General features: G+C 40.0%; 4 protein-coding genes and 2 non-coding genes across 6 annotated transcripts in view; 3 read left to right on the top strand and 3 right to left on the bottom strand.

The window, feature by feature from the left end:
- Positions 1–27,639, top strand: part of LOC131891359 (uncharacterized) — an 83,794-nt gene that overhangs the window by 36,029 nt on the left and 20,126 nt on the right. The window lies entirely within an intron of this gene.
- LOC131891353 (uncharacterized) lies at positions 335–1,905 on the bottom strand. The gene is made up of 3 exons (XM_059240880.1): positions 1,162–1,905; positions 906–1,097; positions 335–828 (listed from the first exon to the last, which is right to left on the bottom strand). The coding sequence occupies exons 1-3, from the start codon at positions 1,673–1,675 to the stop codon at positions 575–577; spliced, it is 960 nt and encodes a 319-aa protein (XP_059096863.1). The 5' UTR covers positions 1,676–1,905; the 3' UTR covers positions 335–574.
- LOC131891352 (uncharacterized) lies at positions 4,361–5,900 on the top strand. The gene is made up of 2 exons (XM_059240879.1): positions 4,361–4,971; positions 5,051–5,900. The coding sequence occupies exons 1-2, from the start codon at positions 4,432–4,434 to the stop codon at positions 5,756–5,758; spliced, it is 1,248 nt and encodes a 415-aa protein (XP_059096862.1). The 5' UTR covers positions 4,361–4,431; the 3' UTR covers positions 5,759–5,900.
- On the bottom strand, positions 5,818–7,681 carry LOC131891355 (uncharacterized). Its single transcript, XM_059240883.1, has 2 exons — positions 7,115–7,681; positions 5,818–7,039 (listed from the first exon to the last, which is right to left on the bottom strand). The coding sequence occupies exon 2, from the start codon at positions 6,635–6,637 to the stop codon at positions 5,915–5,917; it is 723 nt and encodes a 240-aa protein (XP_059096866.1). The 5' UTR covers positions 6,638–7,039; positions 7,115–7,681; the 3' UTR covers positions 5,818–5,914.
- On the top strand, positions 24,765–24,836 carry Trnac-gca (transfer RNA cysteine (anticodon GCA)). The gene has a single exon. It is a non-coding gene; the product is annotated as a tRNA-Cys (tRNA).
- Positions 26,681–26,763, bottom strand: Trnas-cga (transfer RNA serine (anticodon CGA)). Its single transcript has one exon. It is a non-coding gene; the product is annotated as a tRNA-Ser (tRNA).

Genomic DNA, 27,639 nt, shown 5'->3' with positions numbered 1-27,639 from the left:
GCAATCTCGACCAGGGTTGTTTTCTCAATGCCCCTTTATCAAACTCAATGAGTTGCTCCATCCCCAATAAATTTGGAACAAAGTGATTATAAACTCATTTCATAAGACCACTGCGGTTTAGGAATGTCTTATGATATACATCTATTTCTAATTGTTATTGTTCCATGTCCTCGAAAGATCTCCAGCTTCCTTTCATTTCCCTTAACATTAACTTAAGGCTTGATTATGAAATTGAAATATGAAAAAAGTTGGGTATTGACTTGAGTTTTCTGCCCCACATGTCTCCAAATTGGTCCTTTCTAGCAAAGCACGAGGTCAGCATAACAATAGCAAACTATAAAACTTTACTCACCAATGAAGATCTTTGAGAAATTTGACTTGGAAGCTCTTTTACTGTCTTTTCTTTCCTAGATTCCAATTGTAGAAGATTCTGTGCAATTTACAAGATTTACGGAATTTCAAAGAAGTCAAGATATCAAAGGAGAAACTTAGATTGACAAATACTTGGATATTTATTTGGTGGTACAACATATTCTCATTATCAAACACAGCTTGCTTTTTTTGCAATTTCAAATCAACAAAAAACTTGACAAATGGCTCCAGCCATGACTGACCGATCAATATTAGCCATTCGAATGACCCCATTTTCGTCGTTGTGAAATCTCATGTAAGGTGTTCCTGTAATCCCAGTGAATAAGTCAAAAGCCTTTTTGGAATAATCGAATGCACTCCCATCCAACCAACGGAAGTTGGTCTCATCGCAATTGTCATTCTTGCAAGGGCCAGATTGATCAAGGTTTCTTAATGCTGTGTGAGCGCGGTTGTTCCCTTGAAAAAGCAAACTTTTTGTTAACTTACCAATGGAAGTGAGTCAAAACATTCATCTCGCATATTATATTACGCACTCATGAGAATGCCCAGACGAAGTGACTCCTCCCTGGATTTCAGGGTGACCAAGGACGAACCGTATGATTGGCAAAATGGTTCTGCCTTGTCAGCTGTAAAGGGGAGTCCTTCAAATACAAGTCTATCATTCAGCGTGATTTGGTTGGAGAACGAAGCAAACTTGTTCCTGAATTTGTGACGACATGTTGCTCCTGGAAATGAATCAGTGTTGAGAAAATCTTAAATACTTACCAGATGAAAACAAGTGAACCGTACCTCGTTCTACAAAGAAGTTCTCCATTGGTTCAGAAGCCGATCCCGTGTAAGTCAAATCCACGGTTCCACCTTGGCAAGAACCGGGTCCAACAAGCAAAGCATTGCAACCGTTGCCCTCATTACAAGTAGAGAGACAAGACATCACGCTTATGAAGCTTGTTTCCATAATCTGAGTGAAAGCTCCTTGTGGTAAAGTTGCCATTTGAAACTTATTGACAAAAGAATGACAAAAGACCACAAGATTAGAGAAAACCACTAGTGCCACGGTGTGTTTCCCCATGACTCCAGGGTTGGAATGACGAAAATGAGTTGCTTGTGCCTTGAAAAAGTCGCAATGCAGAGAAAGAAGTCTTCGAAATAATAGGGGATAAAATTGATTAAAGTTCTTTAAATTGTTTGAGGGATTAGGATCGCTCTTTCGATATTTTAAATCATGGCTCTTTAGATCATTCCTGTTCCCTTTAACAACAATAACGAGTGAATATTCAAACCGTTTAAAAAATGAGATGGCCATACCTAGGGGTCGGAAAGATAATCTTTTAGCTTATCTTATGATTTGAACGATTTTGGTCATTTTTGGGGCCAAAAAAACTTCTGAATAATAAAGTAACGTAAAACCAGGATTTTCGGGGAAATGGGAAGGGTTTTGTCATATTTAGGGGAAATATAGGAGAAATATAGGGTGGGTGGAAAAAATGTTTGTACTCGCTCAAAGATTTGTTTGACATTGAACCCCAAGCTGTTGTATCCAGTGCCACCAGATTTCTGGTCTCCGAATGAAAATCACGGTAGACAACATCAACTGACTAGTGCCTTTCCACTCCCTCAATGACCTGCAATGTAGTAATGGCTGCCTCTATGGAATTGAAACCAAGTCCAGTTCTTCTAATCTTTCTATAATCAACGGCCAATGTTCATCTTTGAACTTGAACCTAGCCAGACCGACCTTTTTGGCCGGTTTTACTCTAGAGCACGCCGGCTTTTGAGTTATGGTCGACCCGATCTCGAGATTATGATGATCTGACGGACTGCTAGGTGTCACATGGATATACTGGATCAGATCAGGGTCGTTGGAGAAGAACAAATCCAGAACGTTATTCGCTCTGGTGGCTACATCAACATGCTGGGAGAAATGGCTCAAGATAAAAAAGAGTATCTTCCAGCTTTTCGAATGACTGAGATGTCGATTTCGAGATGGGAATATACCCATCGGGACTCTACAAGGCTAGCCGGAAAATTAAAGTCCCCTACAAAGAAAACCTTCGAGCAAACTGCCTGATCCAACTCATTTCCAGTGAATTGGAGAGCTGACATAAAATGGCTTACTGAACAAGAAGGGGGTCTATACATTGTTACAATAGACGTATAGATCAAGCCTTCGGATATGACCAACTAGGACCTCTACTTCTCCATTCGACATTTGTTCATGACTAATGTGCAAATCATTCCTAACATATAGGCATACGCCCCCATTCGAACATTGTCGACCGATACGCTGTAATTGGAATTGCACGTGGCAATAAGTGGTTTGTGATGCCGTGACGACGTCAAAGCCATTAAATATGATTGGCAAAGCCGAATTGCTAAGTATATTGCAAACATTTCAAACTCGCATACAGCGGGATTCAATATCTGATAGAAAGAAGGGAACCACATTGTACTAAGTTCCATTTTCCGTGACCCCCCCCCCTCACAATCGAAATGGGGGAGAAATTAGTGCCAACTTTACATCTTCAATGGTTTTTCATGTTCGGGAAACCATTGTCGGACTCTTTTGTAGAAAGCAATGGCTGAAGATCACACGTTTTTCCCATGATGTCAGACCCAAATCGTAATAACTGGTTGAGGAAGCCGAGGAAGCCAAAGAAACTGCGTAATTTTTGCGGGATTCAGGATGATTGAGGGGCTATCACGACTTTTACAGACGGCTTGATAAAACCGGTATTGTGTCACAAGAGAGGATTTGCACAGCAAAGGTTCTCTATCTGGATTGAGAGTGCCATAGAGGGTCTTTTCGCCCTCCTCCTGGTTTCTTTCCATTATACAGTGCATGGAGTACGTCAGTAGTGGAGTGGAAAGCTCGTTCGAAAATCGAACGTCTTCTAGCGAGGTTTTGTAGATCTATGCGTTGCCTCCTAATCAGATGCATTCCCCACTGAGAGTGTTCAATGTGCTCAATAAAGTCCATCTTCATGTTCAGGTACTTGATAAGGAGGTAACGCAAAACTGAAACGTCTTCTATCGAGGTTTCAGAGAGCTTTCCACTCGACTACTACCGTACTCCATGTACAGTGTCATCCACCCGCTTATATCGTCGCTCTCGGGACCGAGCCATATTCACGATATATCAGGATTGACGATAACTCCGAATTTTCTCTATTTTTTTCGGTTGGGGGTGTTAGGGTCGGAGGGTGCACCTCGCCCGGCCAGCGAAGCCAGCCATCGCATCATCCAAGTCCAAATTCCGATAGGCAGTTTTCAAGTCCGGTATCAGTTTGGTTCTCCGTCTGTGGGTGTGGTTAGGGTCTAAAAGTTTCCTTGAGGAAGGTCGGGGAGGAGAATCGAACCGGGGACCTCTCTCACGCCAGGAAACTGCGCTAACCACTAGGTGCATAACGACGTCATATGCGCAGATTAATCTTAAAATAAGAGTGCTCAAACGAATTATAACTCGAAAAAGGCTACAATTCTTGAAACTTTATTTTGAATTCCAAGGAAATTTTGCTTCGATATATAATAACATCTTAGGCTTTCAAAATACCTTATAGATTGTTTCATTTCGGAGACGTATTGAAATTTTGGACCAAGTCAAATTCGGCTTGGTTAGCAGCCAAATGAGCAAGCAGGGTGATCAGATTTTGTCTGCGTTCTGTTTTTGTCTTCAAGATCGAATTGACAGGACCAGCTAATCTTTTTCAATAGTTCAAGTATCAAGCTTATTCAGCTGTGGTATGTAATCAATAATGAAAGTTTTTACGGCCAAAAACAGTGCAAAAAAGTTTGCCTTAAAATACGACACTATAAGCAGAGTCAATCCATATAAAAACATGTACGAACGAATCAGGACTTTGAGAAAACGACGATATAAGCAAATTGACTCAAAATGATAAAAGCAGGTTTGAATGTACTTCCTCTCTTATTAGCCAATAGGTTCCGAGAATTCCGAATAAATGCCACCTGGTGCCTGAGCTTTGAAACTAAGCGTCGTTTGTTTTGAATCCCCGCAACACGTGAATCCAAACAAAAGTTGCTACTCTTCGTTCTTACAAAATGTCAAAAATTGTCATCAAAAGTGGATTTTCAGCCGTTGCTTGCCCATTTGACAATTTCAAATCCCTCGAGTTGGGTCAAAAGTTAAGCCAAGCCGGGCATATTTACGACATAACTGAAGTTCGAGAGCCGTCCAAGGAGACCCTGGTCTATTCCAAATGTGTACCGCAAACAAATGTCAGTAATCCACCGTGGCGGGTTGAGATCACCTTGAATAATGAGCGAATTGTTACCCAAGCCCATTGTTCATGTCCAGCTGGCTTGAGTGGGCATTGCAAGCATCGAGCCGCGCTCGTGATTACCCTCAACAATCATCGGGATGAGTCACAAACCGACAATCAGCAAGCCTGGCGGAAACCGTCCACCCATGGGAAAAGCCTGTATCCCAAAGGAAAACGAGTCAAAGAAATAATCAAGAGCAAGAGTAGGGGACCGTCGCCTTCATATGCTCTTCCCTCAAAAAAAATCCGTGCACATTACATGAAGGACCTGGAGGAATTTGGCCTCGCAAACTCACAAATTTACCACGAACTGAAAGAAGTCAGTCATTTCATGTTAAACTAAATGAACAGTTGCTTTACCTAACTAGTCTTTCTACTCTGTTGCTTCTTATTGAAAGGAATCAAGGGAGGTCCAATCTGAAGCAAAGGGGAGCTTGGCAATTCCGGATTGGGTTAAAAACGTCTTATCCGCTCAGCATCAATTTGTCACGACGGCCGCCATTCATCTTGAGACTTTGCCATCTAAACTGCGGCAATTCTACCAAGAACATGTGTGTGTGGATGATGAAACTACAAAGTCGATTTTTGAAGCCACTCTTGAGCAATCTGGATCAGTTATGTGGATAAATCAACGCAAGCTGAGAATAACTGGAAGTCGTGCCCATGGGATTTTCCGTGGCAGAACACCGCACACAAGAGCTGGAAACTTCTTCAAGAGTCCCCCCGAGGTTGAAAGCATCAAATATGGTCGAAGAATGGAAAAAGCAGCCTTGGAACAATACCAGCTTATCACGAAGCGAGAGGTGTTCCGGCCTGGATTAGTCATCAAAAAAGTTCAGCCTTGGTTAGCCACAACCCCAGATGGGCTTTTCATTGATGAAGAAGGCAACGTCGGTGTCTTGGAAATTAAAAGTCCAAAGTCATGTGAGAAAGCGTCGATTGATGTACCATATCTGGTTGGGAATGAATTGAAAAAGTCATATCAATATTTCTCACAAGTTCAACTTCAGCTCTATTGCTGCGGCTTAGATAAAGCAGACTTCTTTGTCTTCAGTGAACACGATTTCAAACTCGTTCGTGTCAGCATTGATCATGACTTCTGTTAGAAGATAGTGTCTAGTTTAGAAAGGACGTATTTCAATGAAATTTTGCCAGCCATTGAGCGATCTCTGTAAAAAAGACATTAAAGTTTGACTAATGTTCATTGGAGTCAAGTAAAAAGAATGACATTTGTATACGTTGAGATCAACCGACGCACTATTTCATTTCTGTTGTTTAATTAGTGGCGGAAAATGATTGACAATAAAAGCGATACAGACAAGTATCTGATCCATGTAATCCAAGAAGAGTGATCGCTCCAAGAATTTCAATATTTCAAATTGCTTCATTCGAGCAATGGCTCTTTCAACGTGAATACGAATTGAGGCAATTTTGTAACCCACTTTGTTTTCTTCGTCACTGAACTGGAGCATGTTTCTTCGCTTGAAAGGCGGCATGACAAGAAAGGTATTCAAGTCGAGCAAATCACTCTCGATTGACGGGAAACCTTTGTCACACATAACTTCGTCGCCTGACTCCAGAAAATGGAGTATACCGCTTTCAGTGGTGATCTGGGCATCAGTTGTGCGACCTCCATAGGCATCCGAGATGTAAGATATAAATCCACTCGGAGAGATGGACACAAGGAATTTAATGGTGTGACTAGCTTTGTAATTCGAGTAGAATAGTACTTGAGAAGCCACTTCGGAGGGGGCCTCAATTTTGACCTCACTGGCATCCAATACGCATCTCGTCCTTGGGAACTTCGTCTTGAAGCACTCGGGCATAGTGCCATCTACGGCTTTTCGAGTTGGCCAATGCATTAAGGCGCAAGCCACTTGGTGATGATTGGCCAGAACGTTTTTGAACACGTCCGAGGCTGTGGTTCGATGGACATGAAAGAGTTGAGCCAAAAGAGTGAACGGCATGTTGAATCTGAGCTTCATGAAATAAAGCAAAGTCTTTTCTTCTTTCAGCAATGCCTTGGAGCTTGAAATGTGATCCAAGGATTTAAGTGTAAGCTTGAAAAACCCAAGATTGACTCCACATGTGTGGAGGCAATTTTCGTCTGATTCCAATGCAGTGTAGATTAACTTGATGGTAGTTACGATGGAAATTGGAATAGTTTGGGTTTTCTTATCAGCCAATGAACCATGATGAGTCTGGGTTTCTTTATCGGAAACCAAGGCTACGTTAGAATGATGATCTATTTTGGAATTGGGTGGCTTTGATGGATCCTCAACAACCTCAAAATCCGGAACTCTCTGATCTTTTGTGGCTTCTTAATCCTGGTCTTCCTCCGAACAGTTGATCCCTCTTTTTTTGCCCCGAAGTTGACGCGATACTGCCTATGAAACGCATAAGATGTTCAAGGTCATAGCCGTGACAATGATTCTTTCCAAATGAAGTTCTTAATTTCTTACCCTTTGGCCTCTCTCATAGTCTTGTCTTGTCTTTGGTCTGGCATGAGCCGTGGGAAAAATGCTTGGCACATAGTCAGGATCAAGCATGGTAGGGCTAGGGTGTCCCCTGACAAAATGGTTTCCACACACACGGCTACTTTTTTTGGGCTTCCAATCTTTTCTTTTTATTGCTCTAACCCATACTAAATATCTCTCGCGATTCATCGGAAATTTAAAGAACCCAACTTTGTTACGGTCGCTTCGAGAATCGCACCCTACCACACAACAATATCGGTAACCCATGATTGTTAGATATCAAGTCCAAGTTATCAAATATCACGATATTTGATGATTTCGGAAATGATTTTGAACAGCACTTCAGCCCGTTTCAACTGAAAACGTAAACAAAGACAAACGACTCCTAGTTTAAAACTTTTTCCGCTAGACGACAGCCCTTGTGATCAGACAGCTGATTTTCTCACTTCCCATACCCTTTATTATTGCAAAATGTCTTGGTTGGTCCCAAACAATAAACATGGGTGCTTTATTCACACGCTTTTCCATGATGTCGGACCCAAATTGGGATAACTGGTTCAGTGAATCAAAAAACCTGCGGATATCAGTGATATCTCCAGCCATGTGAAATTTTGAGACGGCTTTGATCTTTTCACGACTTTTACCGACAACTTATTCAAACCGTTTTGTTGTTTTGTGTCAGAAGAGAGCATTTGTACGACAAAAGGTTGCACATTGGTTTTTTAATTCAGAATTTGGAAATACTGTCAACGATTCATATTTACATTAGAGGGGTCAGAATTAGTTGGACTGCATGTTGACTCGTCAAACTCGGCCTGGCTCAATAATTTCGTAATGTATTAAAATATGTCTCGCGGAACCTTTTTTCCAAGGATTTCTTTTTCTTCTTCTGCTGAGTCGTACACTACCCCATTTATAATTTCAGGGGAGGGAACATTGACAAAACTCTCCCCTTCTTGCTCAAATTGCAGAAAATAGCATTCTGGCCAATCAATAGTCGTCATACGTGTATGTTATAATGATCTTATTCACAACGTGGGCTATTTTTCAGTAGTTCCAGATAAGGAGGGGGCATTTTTAGTAATTTTACCTCCCCTGAAGTTGTGAAGATGAAACGTCGGATGTTCTACTAGGGCAAAAGACGTGAAAATAGAGGTTTCGTGAGAGGCTAGTCAACAAACTACGAAATTCTTGCGAAATCCAAAGTTTAAAAAGTCAACAAGCGTGCACAACTTCAGGGGAAAATTGACAAAACAGCCCCTCTTTTGTTAAAAATGCAAATAAATACTGAATTTGCTTTTACTGGTCGTAAAGAACAAACTAATGGAGGACTGAGGTTTCTATGTAATCTCACACGGAGATAGTTTATTCACCTCGTTCTCAGACAGCGTGGTCTTCTTTGTAACAGAAACTGGCAGCAACGGAAACATAACAAAATATTGTCACCTAACCTACGCAATGGAACCAGTGGACATACAATTATTAACAAAAAAACATTCTGGCAAAGGAATAGTCGTCACTAGTCATGCCCGCATGTAACAGTGAACATATAATCAATGTGGGATTCTTTTTGTTGTTCCAGTTAAAGAAAAATTGCCGAAAAAACCTCTTTAAGTAGGTCAACTGAAACGTCAAACGTACCTTCGAAAATGCGAGAAAGTAGAGCTAGAGGGGTCTCATGGCTTATCTCAATACATTGCGAAATTCTTGAGTAAGGAGGGACTTATACCAGGGAAAGTACCAAAAAACAGATTGAGACAAGATGCAACTCGTCAACAACGAGAAAACAGGAGCTAAAACATGTGAGCATTAATTCAGAAATTCATATTTCACCCGAGACAGGAGAACCGACTGAAACAGAAAGTCCCTGACGGCCCTCTAAAGCATTTTGATCTGTGACTACTAGAAAATTTAAGAGCTCAATGACATACGTCGAGAGCATGTTCTAATATTTGTCACTAGGGTGAGCTAGAGAGGAGATGTCCCAACGAAGCGAAAAGCTGCATGGCATGGCGACAAATTAGCTACGTTTTCGCGTTTGTTGTAATCTGTTTAATTTTCAGGGTTTTAAAATTGGCATTCTACCTTGTTGTAACCCAAACTAAAACTGATGTTCAAACAATATCCGAGTCTGGGGAGTTTTGGCGAGGTGATCATTCGGGCAACCTGGGTTTGTAGATACTCTTCCCTACGCGACCTCTGACGGCCAAATAATCTCTGACTTGTGCCATTGGGTTAACCTCGAATGTTTCAAAAGACTCGTCGTTAGAACGATGAGCTGTTACTTTTACCCCAGAGGAGTTGAAAGCACACTAGGGAACTGATCTCCAAGCATGTTAGCTATAACCAATACATATATTACTATTGGCTTCACCATCAACCTCAAAAAGCCCTACAGGGTGTTTTATCTTTCACTTAGAGTTTGCATAAGATAAAAAAAAGCCTTTCGAAATTGATCTCACCACCTGTACCAATCTACTCTCCGTTTTCAACTGATCATTCTCAATAGAGGCGTGACGGGGAAATATCATCTCCAGTTATCAAGTTAATCCAGTCATTTAGATTTGCCTCTTTTTCTGTTAATATTTCAATCAAGCAAGGTTAGATGTTCGCCTTTAAGCTTTATCGAATCGTCATATTCCCTCTGCTCAAATGGTTTTACCATGCCGGCTCACCCCATTTCAATACTTTTTTTTTTTGGTTCGAACTCATTTTACAAATGAGGACCATGAAATTGTGGCGAAAATGCCATCGGGTTATGGGTATTCGTTCTTCGGCCCTCAAAACAAAATCATCAAGACCTAAGATTGCTAAATCAATCATGCGCCACTCATTTCCTGAGAGAGGCCCAAGACTCTACAACAAACTGCCCGCCTCCCTTCTCCCATCTACTGTATGTTGAAAAAAATCCTCTCCCCAAATTCAAAGATAACTTCCTCCAAAGCATTCCAGACTCCATTTAGGGGACACTAATTGATGGTAGATGACATTTGCCGGCATCGAGCACATTTGAAGAGGGCGCAAAGAGCACCTGTTTTAGATTAGTGACAGCTCATGAAATGATCAAACATGATTGGTCTTGTGACTGTGAATTAGCGGATGAAAAATTGCGCCTTAATACTTTTGAGAACTACACAGAGCTCTTCTGGTAGAGATGACAATCTTATCGATGACGACCACCAGTATTGGGCTCAGAATCTCTGAACTTTGGAGGGATATCAAGGAGTTGACTCGGTTGTTTATCTGTTATTCATGATTAAAAAACAGGAAAATAGTGTAACTAAGAGGAAAAAAATAAGGCACTTAATATGGCGAGAGTCCCTCAAAACAGAGCATATTCAATATTTTAATTTAGTACATAACAATTTACTTTTTTATAACAATATTTATGACTCTGTTGTTCGTTTTGGAGTCAGATGGCAGCTTACTTGCTTGGCCTGCCGTCTGACAATGGGTATCCCAATTGAGGGATATTCCCCCTCCGTTGTCATAGCCTATCATTATCATTGGGGAAAGCCCGCATGTTTGAGCATTTTAATTGTTGTAGCAACAACTCTGGCTGTGATTTACTAATAACTACTTTTTAGCTTTATTTGCGACTCACAATCATGCCAACTTTTATGTAATAAAATTTAAAAAATATGAATAAACATATGCAAGAATGGGTCAAAGAATTAAAAACATGGGAAAAGTGCCAAATACATGATTGAAAATTTAAATACTGCAATAAGGTTAGAACTTGGCTAACCTGGAATCTGACTAGGTTTCTGCAAATTGGAAGGTGGGTGTTATTATAACACTGTAAATTCACAATTTTCAGGCTTTTACCACTTAACCTAATTTGAATCTGTTATCAAATGTGAAAAATGTGTACAAGAAGAGGCAATTTGATCCAAGAATGTAGCAATAATCTGATTCAGCTTCTAAGGAACGCCAGAGATCCCTTAGCCAGCATGAAAACCTGTCTGATCTATTTGTTCAAATCCACTAAAGGCTTTGGGGAGTCTGTTGAAAGCGGAAAATAAAAAGATTCATTGTAGTGCCGGTTTCTCAACTTGCAATTTCAGAGGTGTCATTTTGCTGACAAGACCTCTAACTTTAAAGAGCCATGTTGGCCACTTCTGAATCTCGACAGTTTTCTTGATCCTCATTCCCAAGGGGAGGGAGGGGAGGGTGTTGCAACGCGCCCAAGAAGTTGGACGTGGGAAGAACTGACACTCTGGTTTTGATGGTCAACTAATCATTCCATGGTGAAGGATGTGTATGCTGGTACTAGAATTACTCGCAAGGGCTCTAAATGGAACTGACTATGGCATTCTTTAGCACGTTTGCAGAATGCGATGAGTGATGTCGCCTTTGTCAAGAGATCATTTTTTCAAGGAGATCATAAACGTCGAAACCTAAAACTTAACGATATGTAGATGTTATCAGAAAAGCGTATCCTTAATTTATGGTAATGGCGCAGTTGGTTACTGCTTCACCGGGTTGAACTCTGTTCATGGATTTGATCCCAAGGCTATATCTATAATCGGGCTCGTGAAAAACAATCTTTTCAATCCCTTTTCCCTTTGGGCAGGCTCCAATGAAATTTGACGTGGAAAGACGATCTTGGCTGGGTAATGATCAACAACAATAGCAACAATTAATCAGAAGATTGTGGTATTTGTAGTGTATTGGAGCAGGAAACAGCACAAAGGCTCTAAATAAGAGGATGGGTTATAGATTCTTGAAGTGCTGTACGTTTTAGCGGATGGAAGATGACATTGGGTGATCAAAAGTCGATATCCCGAACTTAACCATAGCTATCAGAAACACATACCACATCACTTGTTGATAAACCTTTAAGTTATCTTTCTAGTTCACTGCTTCCCATCCTTCCCAAATTGTTTTGCTCGTTTTGGGGTCATTGTCCATTTTGATAAAAGCGTCCCAACAATCTAGAGCTCTTTGCCTAGAAATGACAAACCTTTTGGTGTCTACTAGTATCGAGGCCAGAATCTGATTCAACCATTGAAAACATCAACGGATTGAATCTTTTTTGAAGGGCTCTCGGCATTTCACACGACTCATATATCCTTTTCCCTTTTTTGTCGTGAACACAACATGAATAATGAAGGCATAACTATGACTGTATCCGAGTTGATTAAGCAAATCAACTCGGATAAACTGTTATCTGACCACGGGCTCAATCCAAAATTGGAATTTTTCGACTCTAGCAAATGTAGGAAAATCAAAATCAAGTTTGTCAGATTCAAATACAACCTATCAGCAATATTTGTTTGGTTCCTATTTCATTAGGATTCTTTGTAAACACAAAAGAGCTTTTGCAAGATTGATTGAAAAAGCGTGGAGATAATTCTAAAAAGAGCAAGTTTTAATGTAAATGGTAGAGACTTCGTACGTTACCGCCTCGAAAATAGATCTTTTGCTCTACGAACCAACAACATACTACGAAATTCGTTTGCGCAATCCAAAGTTTGATAAGTCATTAGGGCTTGTCAAGTGAGCGCGTTTCATAAACTGACGTTATTCCATGGAGTAAAATCAAAAGACAACATGCCCAGCAAACCGCACTGTGCATGCATTGAATTTTGGCATTTATTCCATTTTGCAGCCTTGTCTAAGCAATAACATCCAAATAAGTTTATTTTATTGGTTTTTGTAACACAGCTCACTCAAAATCACTCGATTATTGAAAACTCAACGGGCGGATGGGGCGAGTTGACTGTGGTGTTTTGTCTTAATTCTTTCTCCATAAATACCCAAAATCAGGGTGGCGGACCACATTTTTCCTTGAATTTCATTCACTTAACATGCCCTATACGCCTGCATATAGGTTGTCCTACTTCCAGTGTCTAGAAATATACCACTTGGTTGGCTAAAGTGTGCCAATAAACCGGTTTGCAATCAATTCGCAGGACACCATCCATTGTAATAGTTCAGCCAATCGAGTGGTCGGTCGCCCGACATCCAGTGTTTAGAAATCTATGGCCTGCACAACCTCAGGGGAAAATTGACAAAGGAGTCCCGCTTTTTGCTCAAAATGGAAAAAAAAATATATTGTAGCAAAGCCTGGGTTGCGACGAAGCTCATGAATGCATTGAAAACGTACAATATCAGATACCTTTCGTACCTTCGCTGAGTACTGTACAATCCCAACCGTTCTAGCCTCTCCCAATACGAGAGCTCTCTCATATCCTCGATGTTCCTAGTAAAACATCTTTGCTCGAGCTTTTGCAAACCTGCTGAACTAATTGGCGCCCAAATGGGAGAGGCATATTCAAGATGCGGCCTGAACAATCGACTTGTACAGAGTTAGCATAGTAACAGTGATCATATTATCAATGTGAGATTTTTTTTGTTGTTCCAGTTTTTAGGCAATTTTTTCTTAAGTAGGGCGAATGAAACGTCAAACATACCTACGAAAAGACGAGAGAGTCATGGGTTTCTCATGGCGTATCTAAACATGTTGCGAAATCTTGGCGAAGTGCGACTTGTCGCAATTTTTTTTGTACTTTCCCTGGTCCAAGAATGCAACTCGTCAACTACGAGAAAACAGGAGCTAGAACCTGGTAGCATCAGTTCAGACATTCAGATTTCACCAGGGACAGGAGAACGACTGAAACAGGAAGTCCCTGACGGCCCTCTAAAGCATTTTGATCTGTGACTACTAGAAAATTTAAGAGCTCAATGACATACGTCGAGAGCATGTTCTAATATTTGTCACTAGGGTGAGCTAGAGAGGAGATGTCCCAACGAAGCGAAAAGCTGCATGGCATGGCGACAAATTAGCTACGTTTTCGCGTTTGTTGTAATCTGTTTAATTTTCAGGGTTTTAAAATTGGCAATCTACCTTGTTTAACCCAACCTAAAACTGATGTCCTTACAATACCCCGAGTCTGGGGAGTTTTGGCGAGCTGATTATCGGGCAACCGGGGTTTGTAGATACATTTCCCAGCGCGACCTCTGACGGCAAAAATAATCCCCGACTTGTGCCATTGAGTTAACCCTGGAATGTCTCAAAAGACTCGTCGTTAGAACGATGACCTGTTACCGTACTTCTAAACTCGGAGGAGTTGAAAGCACACTAAGGGAACTGATCCCCAAGCATGTTAGCCATAACCTCTACATATATTACTAATGGCTCCACCATCAACCTCAAGAGCCCCTACAAGGTGTTTCATCTTTCACTTCCTGACGTACCTATATTCTCCTTTAAGCTTTACCGAATCGTCATATTCCTCCTGCTCAAAGTTGTTTTTACCATGCCGCGGCTCAGTCCATTTCAATTCTTTATTTTAGGTTCGAACTCATGTTTACAATTAGGGCCGTGAATCTGTGGCGGAAATCCCATTAAGGAATAGGCATTCGTCGCGTTGTTCCTCATAGCAAAGTCATTAAGATCCTCTTACTTCACGATGACAAATTCATTCCAAGTTTGGACTCGACATTTACGGGACAAGAATTTGGTTAGATGGCAGTTAGCCAACAAAGAGCACATTTGAAAAGGCGCAAAGAGCACCTGTTATAGATTAGTGTCAGCTCATGAAATGATCAAACATGATTGGTCTTATGATTGTAAAAACGAATGCGGATGAAAAATTGCGCCTTAATACTTTTGAGAACTACACAGAGCTCTTCCCGTAGAGATGACAATCTTATCGATGACGACCACCAGTATTGGCTCAGAATCTCTTTGAACTTTGGAGGGATTTCAAGGAGTTGACTCGGTTGTTTATCTGTTATTCATGATTAAAAAACAGGAAAATAGTAGAGGTAATAGAAAAAAATAAGGCAATTTGGATTGTCGAGAGTCCTTCAAAACAGAGCATATTCAATATTTTAATCTTATTACATATCAATTTAAAATTGTAATTGACAATATTTATGACTTTGTTGTTCATTGCGGAGTCAGATGGCAGCTTACTCAATTGGCCTGCCTTCTGACGATGGGTGTCACAATTGTGCCAAAATCTTGATTGAAAATTTAAATACTGCAATAAGGTTAGAACTTGGCTAACCAGGAATCTGACTAAGTTTCTACATAATTGGAAGGTGGGTGTTATTATAACACTGTAAATTCACAATTTTCAGGCTTTTACCACTTAACCTAATTTGAATCTGTTATCAAATGTGAAAAATGTGTACAAGAAGAGGCAATTTGATCCAAGAATGTAGCAATAATCTGATTCAGCTTCTAAGGAACGCCAGAGATCCCTTAGCCAGCATGAAAACCTGTCTGATCTATTTGTTCAAATCCACTAAAGGCTTTGGGGAGTCTGTTGAAAGCGGAAAATAAAAGGATTTGTTGTAATGCTGGTTTCTCAACTTGCAATTTCTGAGGTGTCATTTTGCTTACAAGACCTCTAACTTTAAAGAGCCAATCAACCATGTTGGCCACTTCTGAATCTCAACAGTTTTCTTGATCCTCATTCCCAAGGGGGTGGGGCGGTTGGAACGCGCCCAAGAAGTTGGACGTGGGAAGAACTGACGCTCTGGTTTTGATGGTCGACCCATCATTCCATGGCGAAGGATGTGTATGCTGTTACTAGTATCACTCGCACGGGCTCTATGTAAATGGAGCTGGCTATGGTATTCTTGAGCACGTTTGCAGAAGGCGATGAGTGATGGCGCCTTTCTTAAGAGATCATGTTTTTAAGGAGATAGATCATAAACGTCAAAGTCTAAACTTTAACAGTATCTAAATCAGAAAAAGCGTATCATTGATTTACTTGAAAGTTAAAGCGCTCAAGAGATAGATGGCGTTTTCTGACAAGAGCCAACGAATAATCATGTTCGCGAAAAACAATCATCTTATCAATCCTTTTTCCCATTGAGCAGGCTCCAATGAAATTTGACGTGGAAAGATGATCTTGGCTGGGTAGTGAATAACAACAACAATTAATCAGAAGATTGTGGTATTTGGAGTGTATTGGGGCAGGAAACAACACAAAGGCTCTAAATAAGATGGATGGGTTATGGATTTTTGAACTGCTGTACGTTTTAGCGGATGGAAGATGACATTGGGTGATCAAAAAGTCGAGATCCCGAACTTAACCATAGCTATCAGAAACACATATCACATCACTTGTTAATAAACATTTAAGTTCTCTTTCTAGTTCACTGCTTCCCATCCCTCCAAAATTGTTTTGCTCTTTTTGGGGTCATTGTCCATTTTGATAAAAGCGTCCCAACAATCTAGAGCTCTTTGCCTAGAAATGACAAACCTTTTGGTGTCTACTACTATCGAGGCCAGAATCTGATTCAACCATTGAAAACATCAACGGATTGAATCTCTTTTGAAGGGCTCTCGGCATTTCACACGACTCATATATCCTTTTCCCTTTTTTGTCGTGAACACAACATGAATAATGAAGGCATAACTATGACTTTATCCGAGTTGATTAAGCAAATCAACTCGGATAAACTGTTATCTGACCACGGGCTCAATCCAAAATTGGAATTTTTCGACTCTAGCAAATGTAGGAAAATCAAAATCAAGTTTGTCAGATTCAAATACAACCTATCAGCAATATTTGTTTGGTTCCAGAATCCTTGGAGAGGTGTCATTTTACTCCGAAGACCTCTAACTTTAAAGGGCTGATCAACAATGCTGCTCGGCTCCGAGTGTCTAGAGTTGTCTTGATCCTCATTCCCATGGGGGCACGCGCCCACGAAATAAAGTTGGACGTGGGAAGAAGTAACGCTCTCAATTCCATGGTAAACCCATTGTTTTATCGTGCTTCCTGTCCAAGACCGAAAATGTAATGTCGGTAATGTTTGCTGGTATTGAAGAGGACGGGGTGTGAAACAAGGAAGGGCTCTAAATGGAGTTGGTTATGGCATTCTTGAAAAAGTGTCGAGAACTGATGGCGTCTGTTTCAATAGAATAAACAAACCATCCTTCCGTTAATCACATACCATTTGATGATAATGCTGTAATATGACGAACACTCTTCACACGTGGATGGATGGGCGGATTATGGATGACATTGAAACGGGAATTGCGCGTACTTGAGACCAAAAAGGAATCGATTAATGTCGAACATATCGATTTACATTTGGGGGAAGAAAGGGAGTCCAAATTATGCAGTGTTAGTTTTCCATAAAATCTCACAACGCTCAGTAAAGGAACGTAGCACCATATATATATAGCAATGGTTCTAGTCGGTAATGTTACTTTTTTCCTTATCGGTGTTGCATTTTGAGTTATCTTTTAGCCATTGAATTGGGGCATTTATTGGTTGTAGGCTTCAATACCGCTAAAATTTTGATTTGATTTGGTTCGGACCATGAGCGCATACCCAAGTTACTTACATCGACAGCAAATGCACAAAAATATCAACGGCAAAGAAATTTGATTGATGATTATACGCTCATACAGGTTCAAGCCCAGGTCTCCCCTCCTCGCAGTAGTAGATATTCGTCTCGAATGGCGATTCTTAACCCCAGAATGGGACCCCAATCATCGATGTGTGATCCCAAATGTATACATTTATACAAAAACATATCCAATGGGACTGTATACGACATATTTAGCATTAAAAATACTATTTCTGGTTGGGTGCCTGGTTATGATGGTGGATCTTCGGAACATCCCAAATTGATTTGAAATATGCAACATTTTGAGGACTTGAGAATGATTTATCCCTGAACCACATGACCAAATGGATTTTTTTTTTTNATTGTTTTATCGTGCTTCCTGTCCAAGACCGAAAATGTAATGTCGGTAATGTTTGCTGGTATTGAAGAGGACGGGGTGTGAAACAAGGAAGGGCCCTAAATGGAGTTGGTTATGGCATTCTTGAAAAAGTGTCGAGAACTGATGGCGTCTGTTTCAGTAGAATAAACAACCGAGCCCCATCCTTCCGTTAACCACATATTACAGCATTATCATCAAATCGATTGTGATTCACTACCACGAACACTCTTCATACGTGCATGGATGGGCGGATTATGGATGACATTGAAACGGGAATTGCGCGTACATGAGACCAAAAAGAAATCAAGAAAGTGGGTCCAAATCATAAAGTGTTAGTTTTCCATAAAATCTCACAACGGTTAATAAAGGAACGTAGCTCAATAGTAAAGCAATGGGATGTATAGCAATGGTTCTAGGCGGTGATGTTATTTTTTCCCTTATTGGTGTTGCATTTTGAGTTCACTTTTAGCCATTGCATTGGGGCATTTATTGGTTGCAGACTTCAATACCACTAAAATTTTGATTTGATTTGGTTCGGACCATGAGTGCATACCCAAGTTACTTACACATCGACAGCAAATGCACAAAAATATCAACGGCAAAGAAATTTGATTGATGATTACGCGCTCATAGGTTCAAGCCCAGGTCTCCCCTCCTCGCTCTAGTGGATATTCGTCTCGAATGGCGATTCTTAACCCCAGAGTGGGACCCCAATCATCGATGTGTGATCCCAAATGTATACATTTATACAAAAACATATCCAATGAGATTGTATACGACATATCTAGCATTAAAAATACTATTTCTGGCTGGGTTATTGGTTATGATGGTGGATCTTCGGAACAACCCAAATTGATTTGAAGTATGCAACATTTTGAGGACTTATGACTTAAGAATGATTTATCCCTGAACCACATAACCAAATGGAATTTTTTTTGAAATTTTGCGTGTGTTTGTCGAATCGATTTTATAAATAAATGTTCACCACTAGGTTGATAAACGGAGTTCATAGTGGTTTGAAACCACCCAACCCTTAACAGACTACTAAATGTTGATGAGTGATGGAGTCACAATCTTACTAGTGATAGCCAAAAAAATAAACTCTGTTATGACACAAAGCGACCCCGGTTAACTTCAACTATGCGGTTTTTTAACAACAATGGCTTGCCTTTGACAATATGAATTCGAAACGCTAGGAAATTTGGCTGATGTTAGATAAGGTTGTTGAAGTACATGTAATGCAAAAGTTGTGCCGTGGTCTGAACAAACTTCCAAAATCAAAATAGGCCTGACGAATGCTCCAAGGGTGTGAGGTTTCGATCTTTACACATGAATTTGGGAGGCCCGGTGTATTCAAGGCGCTCCCTCCAGAATTGAGAGCGCGTGCCCTTTACCTCTTACCACTTCCCTGCGAGTTCTGCGCTGACCGGAGACTCCAATAGCAGGCTACAGGCGCGTCGGTCGAGCTGGAACCGCTTCTTGAGCGGAAAATCTTCCATTTAAAAAGAAATTTGGGATAGAACGCTAATCACTTCGATCTAAAGGTTCTCGTGAATAACAACCAAAAAGTCGATCATACCCTACAAAAACAAACCAGCAGAATGGCCCAAGCTCAGCCCAATTCTCCTTCATTGGCTGTTCAAACAGTTGAGCAGAAACAATCGTTTCTGCATACCTTTCGGAATGGAGACATTCGAAGGTTCGATGAAGCAGAGTTGGAAGCAGCTTTTCTATTGAGTAAGTATTCATAATCTGATTTCAGACAATATGTGTTTGCAATTCTCACGGAGAAGAGATAGCTAAAAAAATAGTTCATTGATCATGTCAAAAACCAGCCAAACCGCCATAATGTAAAATTTGATTGTTTTTCTCTTCTAGGCTGCTTCACGAGTAGACCAGCTACTCAAATCATGATCCCACCCCCTTCCCAGATTGCCAATTTTGATGTCAATGTGGCACTAGATGCGGCCAAGAGGAAGAGGGAGGGCCGCAGTCATGAAATTTCTCCACCCGCCACGCCCCACATCCTTTGTGATCCAATCTGTTTGAGGGACTTGCTGATTTGCGATCAGTGTGGGAAGCAAATGTCGGAGAAGAGCGCTCTGATCCGGCATATGCAAGTTCATGACGAAACTACCAAAAAGTTCGTCTGCGGAGTATGCGGAAAAAAGCAAAGACAAAGGTAATTATTATAGGTATCCCTTAGACTATTCAAAGAAATCAAATGTTGAATGTCTCTAACAAACTCGATTCAATTATGAATATTCCTAGATCAAATTGGAAGCAGCACATGATGATCCATATTGGCGAAACCATCCCACCAGAAATCAACACCTCTTTGGACGAGGAAAGCAAGGCTCTCGTGGATGGAGACGAACGATATGTGTCTCGAGATATTTACGAGAAACGCATGGCCATTGCTCAAAAGAGGCGGATGAGGTTCAAGAATCTGTGATTCCAAGATTGTTCTGGTCCAATTGGAGAAATAGTGTATTATTTTGATTAGAAATTTAGATCGAAAATAAATAATGCTGCATATGATGTTGCCCAATGTAGCAATTCATTCACGGTTAGATCGATTGTATGTTCATTATTGCTCAGCCTGTAAAGGGTAGAAAAAGTGATTTTGAAGCAAGTTATCTCGGATATTTGACACGTCAGCAAAACAATTCTGTTTGAATATTTAGACTTTCTAATTGGGTTTCGTTTTGACGTTTTTCTTAACATTACATCCATTGTAAAATGCTTGTTGACCTCTAGATTTGAAATTAAAATGGTGAGGTTGAAGTACTTTATTCCGTCACCCTTCTACTATTCAGATTATGCATAGAGTACTCGATGGATTATGCACGGACCTCTAGACACTATTTCTAGATGTTGCCGCACTAGATTTTTCTTGAATTTGCTTTGCTGCACATGCCCTGTTAAAGAATTGTGCCCTCACACCGTGCGTCAGATCCTGGAGCACTCGAAACTTTAAAGGTGTTGATGGCTAAATCAGTCGGATTGAACACTTCTTCTCTATTCAGTAACGTTAGCGTTTAAATGATCCTTTGGTTTAGAGTTGGCATTAGAGTTCAGATGGTTTAGGATTGAATCGGACACCTGGAACTTCTGTTCATACTTTGTTCTCTCCCCATGACTGTTCCTTTTCAAGTGAATATTCCAAAAGGGCTTTCAAAAAATTATTTTTCCCCCAAGAGCGACTGGTCCTCCTCAGGGCAGAAAAGAAAAGGCAAACTAAGAAATTGGCCCAAACCATCTGAAAAAGTGCTTTAAAAGGGCCATAAAAGCAACAAAAGCCAAAATACGCAGTACTAAGGACTGTCTTCCACCCTGCTAAGTAGTAGACCGTTTGAGATGAAACCCTGTAAAGGACATTGAAATGCATGTATCAGACTGAACCAAACTAACAAATGTTATCGATGAAGGAAATTCCCATACTTTGCCAACTGAAACAAACAAACTGAGTTCTGACCGTTTTCAAACGCATTTATAACTTCTATCAAACTTATTCATAACTTCTTTCTACGGGTTTGTTTTTTATCTTAATCGAGTATTGCAACCTGAAACCAAACTGTTAGGGCATAGCTAAGAGATTAAGACAAAGTTCATTTTTCGACCCCAGTGTTAAGTTAAATGAAGCTTGAACTTATTATTCACATTCCTTATCTTTGAGGCAAATTGTCAATAGTAGCAATATATATCAGTGATTATGAGTTTTTTTCGTTGTTATACAATTTTTGGTTAGATGTTGCAAATTGCAAGAACAATTTTGAGCATGATTAATTGCGTTATTACCTTTGAACGTGAGTAAAGGGCGACCATGATTTTACAAAAAACACTATTGCCCCAAATCAGAGAACATACATTTATTTTAACTGACACCTTCTCTTTTGGCTACCATCATCTTTGTTGAAATAATTCTGTCTAAGATGCTATTGATCCTGCTGAGCTTGAATATCAACATAGTTGCCATAGTATCCCCTCTGTCATTAGTTTTTTGTCCCTCTGGCAACGTCTCTTGTGTAAAAGATGTAACATTTTTCTCTTGTTTTTATCTTTCAATATCCTCCTAAAACTAACGACACTTAAAGGGTAATGGTAGGTATTTGCGAAGATTCTTTAAGCAAGTTATACTTGTTGTTTTGATACCTAACCTGTCCATTTCGGGAACAAGAATTTAACTGATTGTGGAAGGGTTGTTGATTCACTTGGGACAAAACTCTATCACAATGGTTTTACCGGACCCTTTTCAGTATGTTATACAACTGATGGTTCTAAATTGTTGCGAGGTAACCTCAACTTGAGCCCAAAACTGTGTTTGGGCAACTCAGGAGATATGTCCAAAGTTATGTAACAAACTCCACATAAAATTCGAATTTTCAGCCTGCTCTTGGTCAGCTTCATAAGCTTTTGACAATGTAGGTTAAAAAAACCAGCTTTATAAGTAAATGACAAATAGAATTACCAACCTTTAATTGAAGGGGTCTACATTCCTTGTTATATTACTTTAATCCGAAAAGTGGCCCAGAGTCGTTATGACCAAGAGCAGGCCAATTTGGCTGGAACATCGTTCACAATCCATATTTCTAGATATTTGTGGCACATTCTACCTCTGAAAAACATTTTTTTTCTGAGTCTAGTTTACAATTACACTATTTTTGAAATGGCTTTGAAAAACTACCCAAAATAGAATTTATTGAAGTGGACCGAAATCTAGGGCTTGCACTTAAAATCCACAAGATAACAAATGAAGGGTCCCATTTTGAAGTGTGCTATTTTCGTTTTTAATTGTGAACAATGATTTCTTTGTTTGTTGGTTGGTTAACATGTCAGTTGGCATCTCTCTCAATCGGCCTGCCATCTGATGATGGGTCTCCCAATTGAGGAATATTCCCGCTCCGTTGTCAAAACCGACATTAATTATTAAATCACCCTCGGGAATGGCTGCAGAGATCGACCCATTCAAACTGTTAAAGCAACAACTCATGTTGTAGTTGAAATACTACAAAGATGCTGAAACTCGACTAGGATCGAACCTGATTGGAAAGTGAATGGTCAGCCGATGCAAAGCTCAAAGCACCACATTTGGGAAGTTTCGGATAACTCTGAAATTGACTTAAACTTTAAGCTCGAAGGACCCATATGCGGAGACAATTTGACGGAACGCTCCGACCGTAAACAACGAAACCTTCATTTAATTATTTTCACACTCCTGCGGAGCCAAAGTAAACTAGGTATTTGAAGTTTTATGCTCTTTGCACAAACTCTCCAATTTCCAGTACATTACCGGTAAGATTGCTGAGATCATACTTAACAAAGCTTATGTTGTTTGATGGTCCAAGAAAATTCGTTCAAATACATGAAACATTACTCAGTTACTCAAGTTTCAGAGAGATAATTTATAAACAAAAATAAGAGGTTGTCCATTATGTTTATTATGAGTAAAATCCAAAGTTCTTTTTCAATGCATAAACTGGTTAGGTGTTTAATCTAGAATAGACATGGGTGATTACAATGATGAAGAGCCAAACATAAGTCATGAATGGATGGGGATGGATATTGACTCGATTGTGAAAACGAATTATGTGGCGATAAATTGCAATGGACAGATGGCATACCATTTCGCTATTCCAAGAAATTTGGTTATGTACTGCAAATCAATGAAGGAGGACACGCCCACAGATTCCTAAAATCAGGCTCCACAATCATTTTGGAAGATTCTGAGCCACAACTCTTAGCTGTCTGTGAAGTTAAATGCTAAAATAAAATGTAAATTAGCAATTCAACCCCTCATTTCAGCGCCTCCCACCTCCCCTTAATGGAAAGAAGTACCTAGGGAAGTTTGATGATTCCTCTGCAGTGGCCCTGTTGGAGCTAAACACATTTTTAAAAAAGAATGTAGGTTCACAAAGGGGGATTTTTGAACCTACAAGAATCGATAATATGCTGTTTCTATTTGAAAGAATATTATTTAGAAAACTTTGATTGTTCGAGTATGCATTGAAATTTTTGTTTATTTTATTTTTGTTAAATGTTTGGTTCTCTACTCTTGACCTGTGTTTCAAGCTTTTCTCTTTAGCTACAATCGATAGTACTGCACGTCTTCATTGTGCTCCATGCTACACAGCTCAAACGGAGCATCTCACTGGGCCTTTCAAATTAGACACAGACAAATACATACATAGGATATGTAATGTTCAGGTACATACATACTGTACATACATACGTACGTACATACATACATATGCACGTACATCCATTCCAAAGAAGAGTCAAATGATTGAGAATGGAGCTTTGTTATGTTCTAAGTCTGGATGAAACCAGGAGAAAGGGCCGGCCTGGCAACTGAGTTAGGCACTAATAGACTGGCCAGTGTTAGTGTTGGTGTTGCTGTTTGACTATACTTTTCTATAGAGAGGTGTAAAGCTTTGGGATTTCAACATAGTACGCCCTCTGGTTCTACCTTGAAGGAAGTGTCACCACACATCTTGCTGATGGCAAAAAGTTGGCACGAATTTTTATTTTCGTATTTTCTGCATATTTTTATCACTTGCGATGTGATGTCATCTTTATCAAGTGAATGTTGCACTTAAATGGTTCAAAATAATTGTTCGAACGATTTCCAAAACATGGCGTACAATTTTGTCAATGAAAATTTGGAATCACTGGATGTGCTAAAATCATGGTAGTACTTGCCGCGATTGTGGCGCAGCCTGACTAGCTCACACAGCTGAAATCCGATCCGGTACTTTACACGTCTCTATTAGGATTAATTAGGTTGGTTCAATTGTACTTGCAACTGGTATGCCTACCTAACCAAGACGTGGGGTTGGCGATAATAGCAGATGATGCTGAACGAATTCTAGTCCAACAAGCAGTGCGCCGAGATCACAATAGCGTTTAGTTAATGTAACATTGCTCATATGATGGGATATAGCTCAGTGGTAGAGCAATCGGCTGCAGTCCGATAGGTCCATGGTTCAACTCCGTGTGTCCCCTGCCTTAGTCATGCTAACTTTTTGCATGTCAAAAAAGAGTCCTTTTGTGTGTGGAACAGGGACATGTGAACCCATATTCAGATGCTTTAAGAGGCAAGTCTTGAAAGAAGACCACGCCGTCTACGTAGAATGTTTTGTTGCATCAAGCATCAAGCATTAAAAGAGCAGGAAAAGACCGAGCCTAATGTTCTTTCTGTACGTTGCAGAGCTGCTCCACGATAAAAGAAACATGTGTTTGTTCGACTCCTACTTGAACAAGTAACTGGACAGCAAGGAAACAACTTTAACCCGTCCAATGGTCGGTTCAAAATCGGTTATGGTTATGACATCCACACTTTTGCTTATTGTCACCCACTTGGAAGTTGTGTTTTACACCTTAAAAGATCGAAAAACGGCCTAATTATGTTTCCAGTTATTTCCAAGGCATATCATTGTCTTTTTCAATAACACGACAGGAAACAATATGTCTCCGTTATCTTTAAGGTTTCTGTAAAAGTTAAAAGTAGCAAAAATTGTCACTGAAAACTTACAAAACATGTAAAATGGCCTTTTTTTTACTTAAGTGCCAAGAGCTACACTATTCTAACTTGTTCCTAAATATTTGAACAATACATGTGACAGTTCAATTTTCAAATTTGTCACCTTTTGCAATAATTATTTCCATGTACTAGCGATGTTCTTATTCAATGTTTATATAAGTTTGTCAAAATTCAAGATTAAGCTTGATTAAGGTTGCGATTGACAAGTATGGCCTCACAATTGTGAAATATTGACATTAGTAAGTAATAACTTATATTGCAAGCTATTTTCGGTATTTTTTCTACTGGTTTCAAAAAAGTGAACTATTTTCATTTATAGTTTAGGCATAGGAAACGTAAATCATATCTCTTGGCAATTGCTTTAAGATATATAACGGGAGCAATTTGTAGCCAAATTTGATGCAATACAATCTTTGAAAGCATGATATCTAATCGTTTACTCAATTGATTTGGATAAAATTGTAGTTGGAAACGCAAGTAAGGTTACTCCCCACATCTATTGATTACGTTTTTAAAAGTATTATCTCTTTGTAGGTTTGAAGTGGATTGATATACTAATCTGAGCTAAAATCCGAGATGATATTTTACAAATTTGTTCCTTTTGTTTTCAATGACAACGAAAATCGTTACTAGAGGTTTTGGCATTTGCACAAAAAACTTATAAATCAGTGTTGTGGGTACCACCGGTGTCTTGCTAGCTGTATATTTGATTCCTTGGTTAGGACATAGTGAGTGTAAACACTTGAACACGTAAAGGATTGGGTAACGTGCGTACTTTCAATGAATGCTATAAAATCCGATTGCTCCCATGGGAGTCTTTCCCAATCACTCAGGTGGTGCATACCTTCTGCGTAGGATCCTTACAATCTTGCTCAACCCTGCTGAGGTTACTGGAGCCCAGACAGGAGATGCATATGCCCAATTGGGCTGAACCGAGCTGAACGATGGACTGATAAAGAGTTTTCATCATTAGTGGATCTCTGGATTTGAACGTTACTATCTGTGCTTTAAAAGGGCAAAATTCGGACCTTGTCCCTCGAATGATTGGTTTCAAACTGAAGGTTGCATTGTTTGGCAAAACAGAGGATAGACAGCTTGTTTGATTCCGTGACCAAAGCCACAACCCGGTACGAGTTGATTAGGGAAGACAGTGAGTGTGTGCCTGCCTGCCTGCAGCCTCCAGTGAAATGTGGACACAGTTGCAGTGGTTCTGACCAATATTGATTGTTGAACAGTGCGGTGCGTCTTGAAGTCTTTCTTAGAGGACTCACAGAGTGTGACAAGACAAGAGATCAAAAGACGCCTTCGCAGTCGGCAGGATTCGAACCTGCGCGGGCATAGCCCATCAGATTTCGAGTCTGACGCCTTAAACCACTCGGCCACAACTGCTTGCTTCTCGCCACGAATTTGGACAATATACTTATTATTGACATCTTTCTCTGCACTTTGTGCATCATGGTTTTAAAAATGCTGATTTATGCACTAAACTATGCACAAAAAAAATTAAAACAGCAAAAAATATATGCTCTGAAACCTAAACTATGCATGAAAGCAGAGTCAAATCAGGGAGGCACAAATGCTGGGCCAAAAAATGCAAATCTGCTCTGAAACTAAAAACTGTGCCTCAAATTGATAACTTGATAGCAGGCTTTCAAATCAACAAAAATCAGAAGAATGGAAAATTAGTGCAAACCATGACCACGGGCACCAAAAAGAACAATTTGGAAAGCAACAAAACGGCCAAATGGGAGGTAAACTTAACCATAGCGTAATCAATGATTATAGCCAGAAGTTAGTACTCTAGGACAGATTTCATGCACTCAAGCAATGCCAAATTGCATTGCATTATAATTGGATTGCGTTTGTGACCTTAACCTTCAACTCCAGTGTACTGATCCGGAGAGGCAGCTTTTTAGCTTAAAGGACCTTAGCTAGGGCTCCATCTCTAACAAAGGAGGGTACATAAGTAAAAATAAAAAAACGCCTAACTGAATATCAAACGAGACCCTGTCTTTCTAGGACTCGAACAAAGGGTTGCTTCAAGACTCGTTCTTGATCTTTGATTGCTTGGCAATACACATTTTTTGCTCGGTTGAGAACCCTAACTGAGGTCCTTCAAGCTAAAATAGCTGATTCGCATGAGAAAGCATATTGACAAAATGTCGACCTAGGAGCTCCTGGTTTTAAGCTAGGCATATCCCCCAATCATAAGCTTTGGAACTACAAATTGGCAACTGGCCAAGCTATGCTCACAACCCGCAGAAG

This window comes from Tigriopus californicus, chromosome 12 (genome assembly GCF_007210705.1).
Source record: "Tigriopus californicus strain San Diego chromosome 12, Tcal_SD_v2.1, whole genome shotgun sequence".
In the NCBI taxonomy this organism is placed as follows: domain Eukaryota; kingdom Metazoa; phylum Arthropoda; class Copepoda; order Harpacticoida; family Harpacticidae; genus Tigriopus; species Tigriopus californicus.
This window is presented reverse-complemented; position numbering and strand designations above follow the sequence as displayed.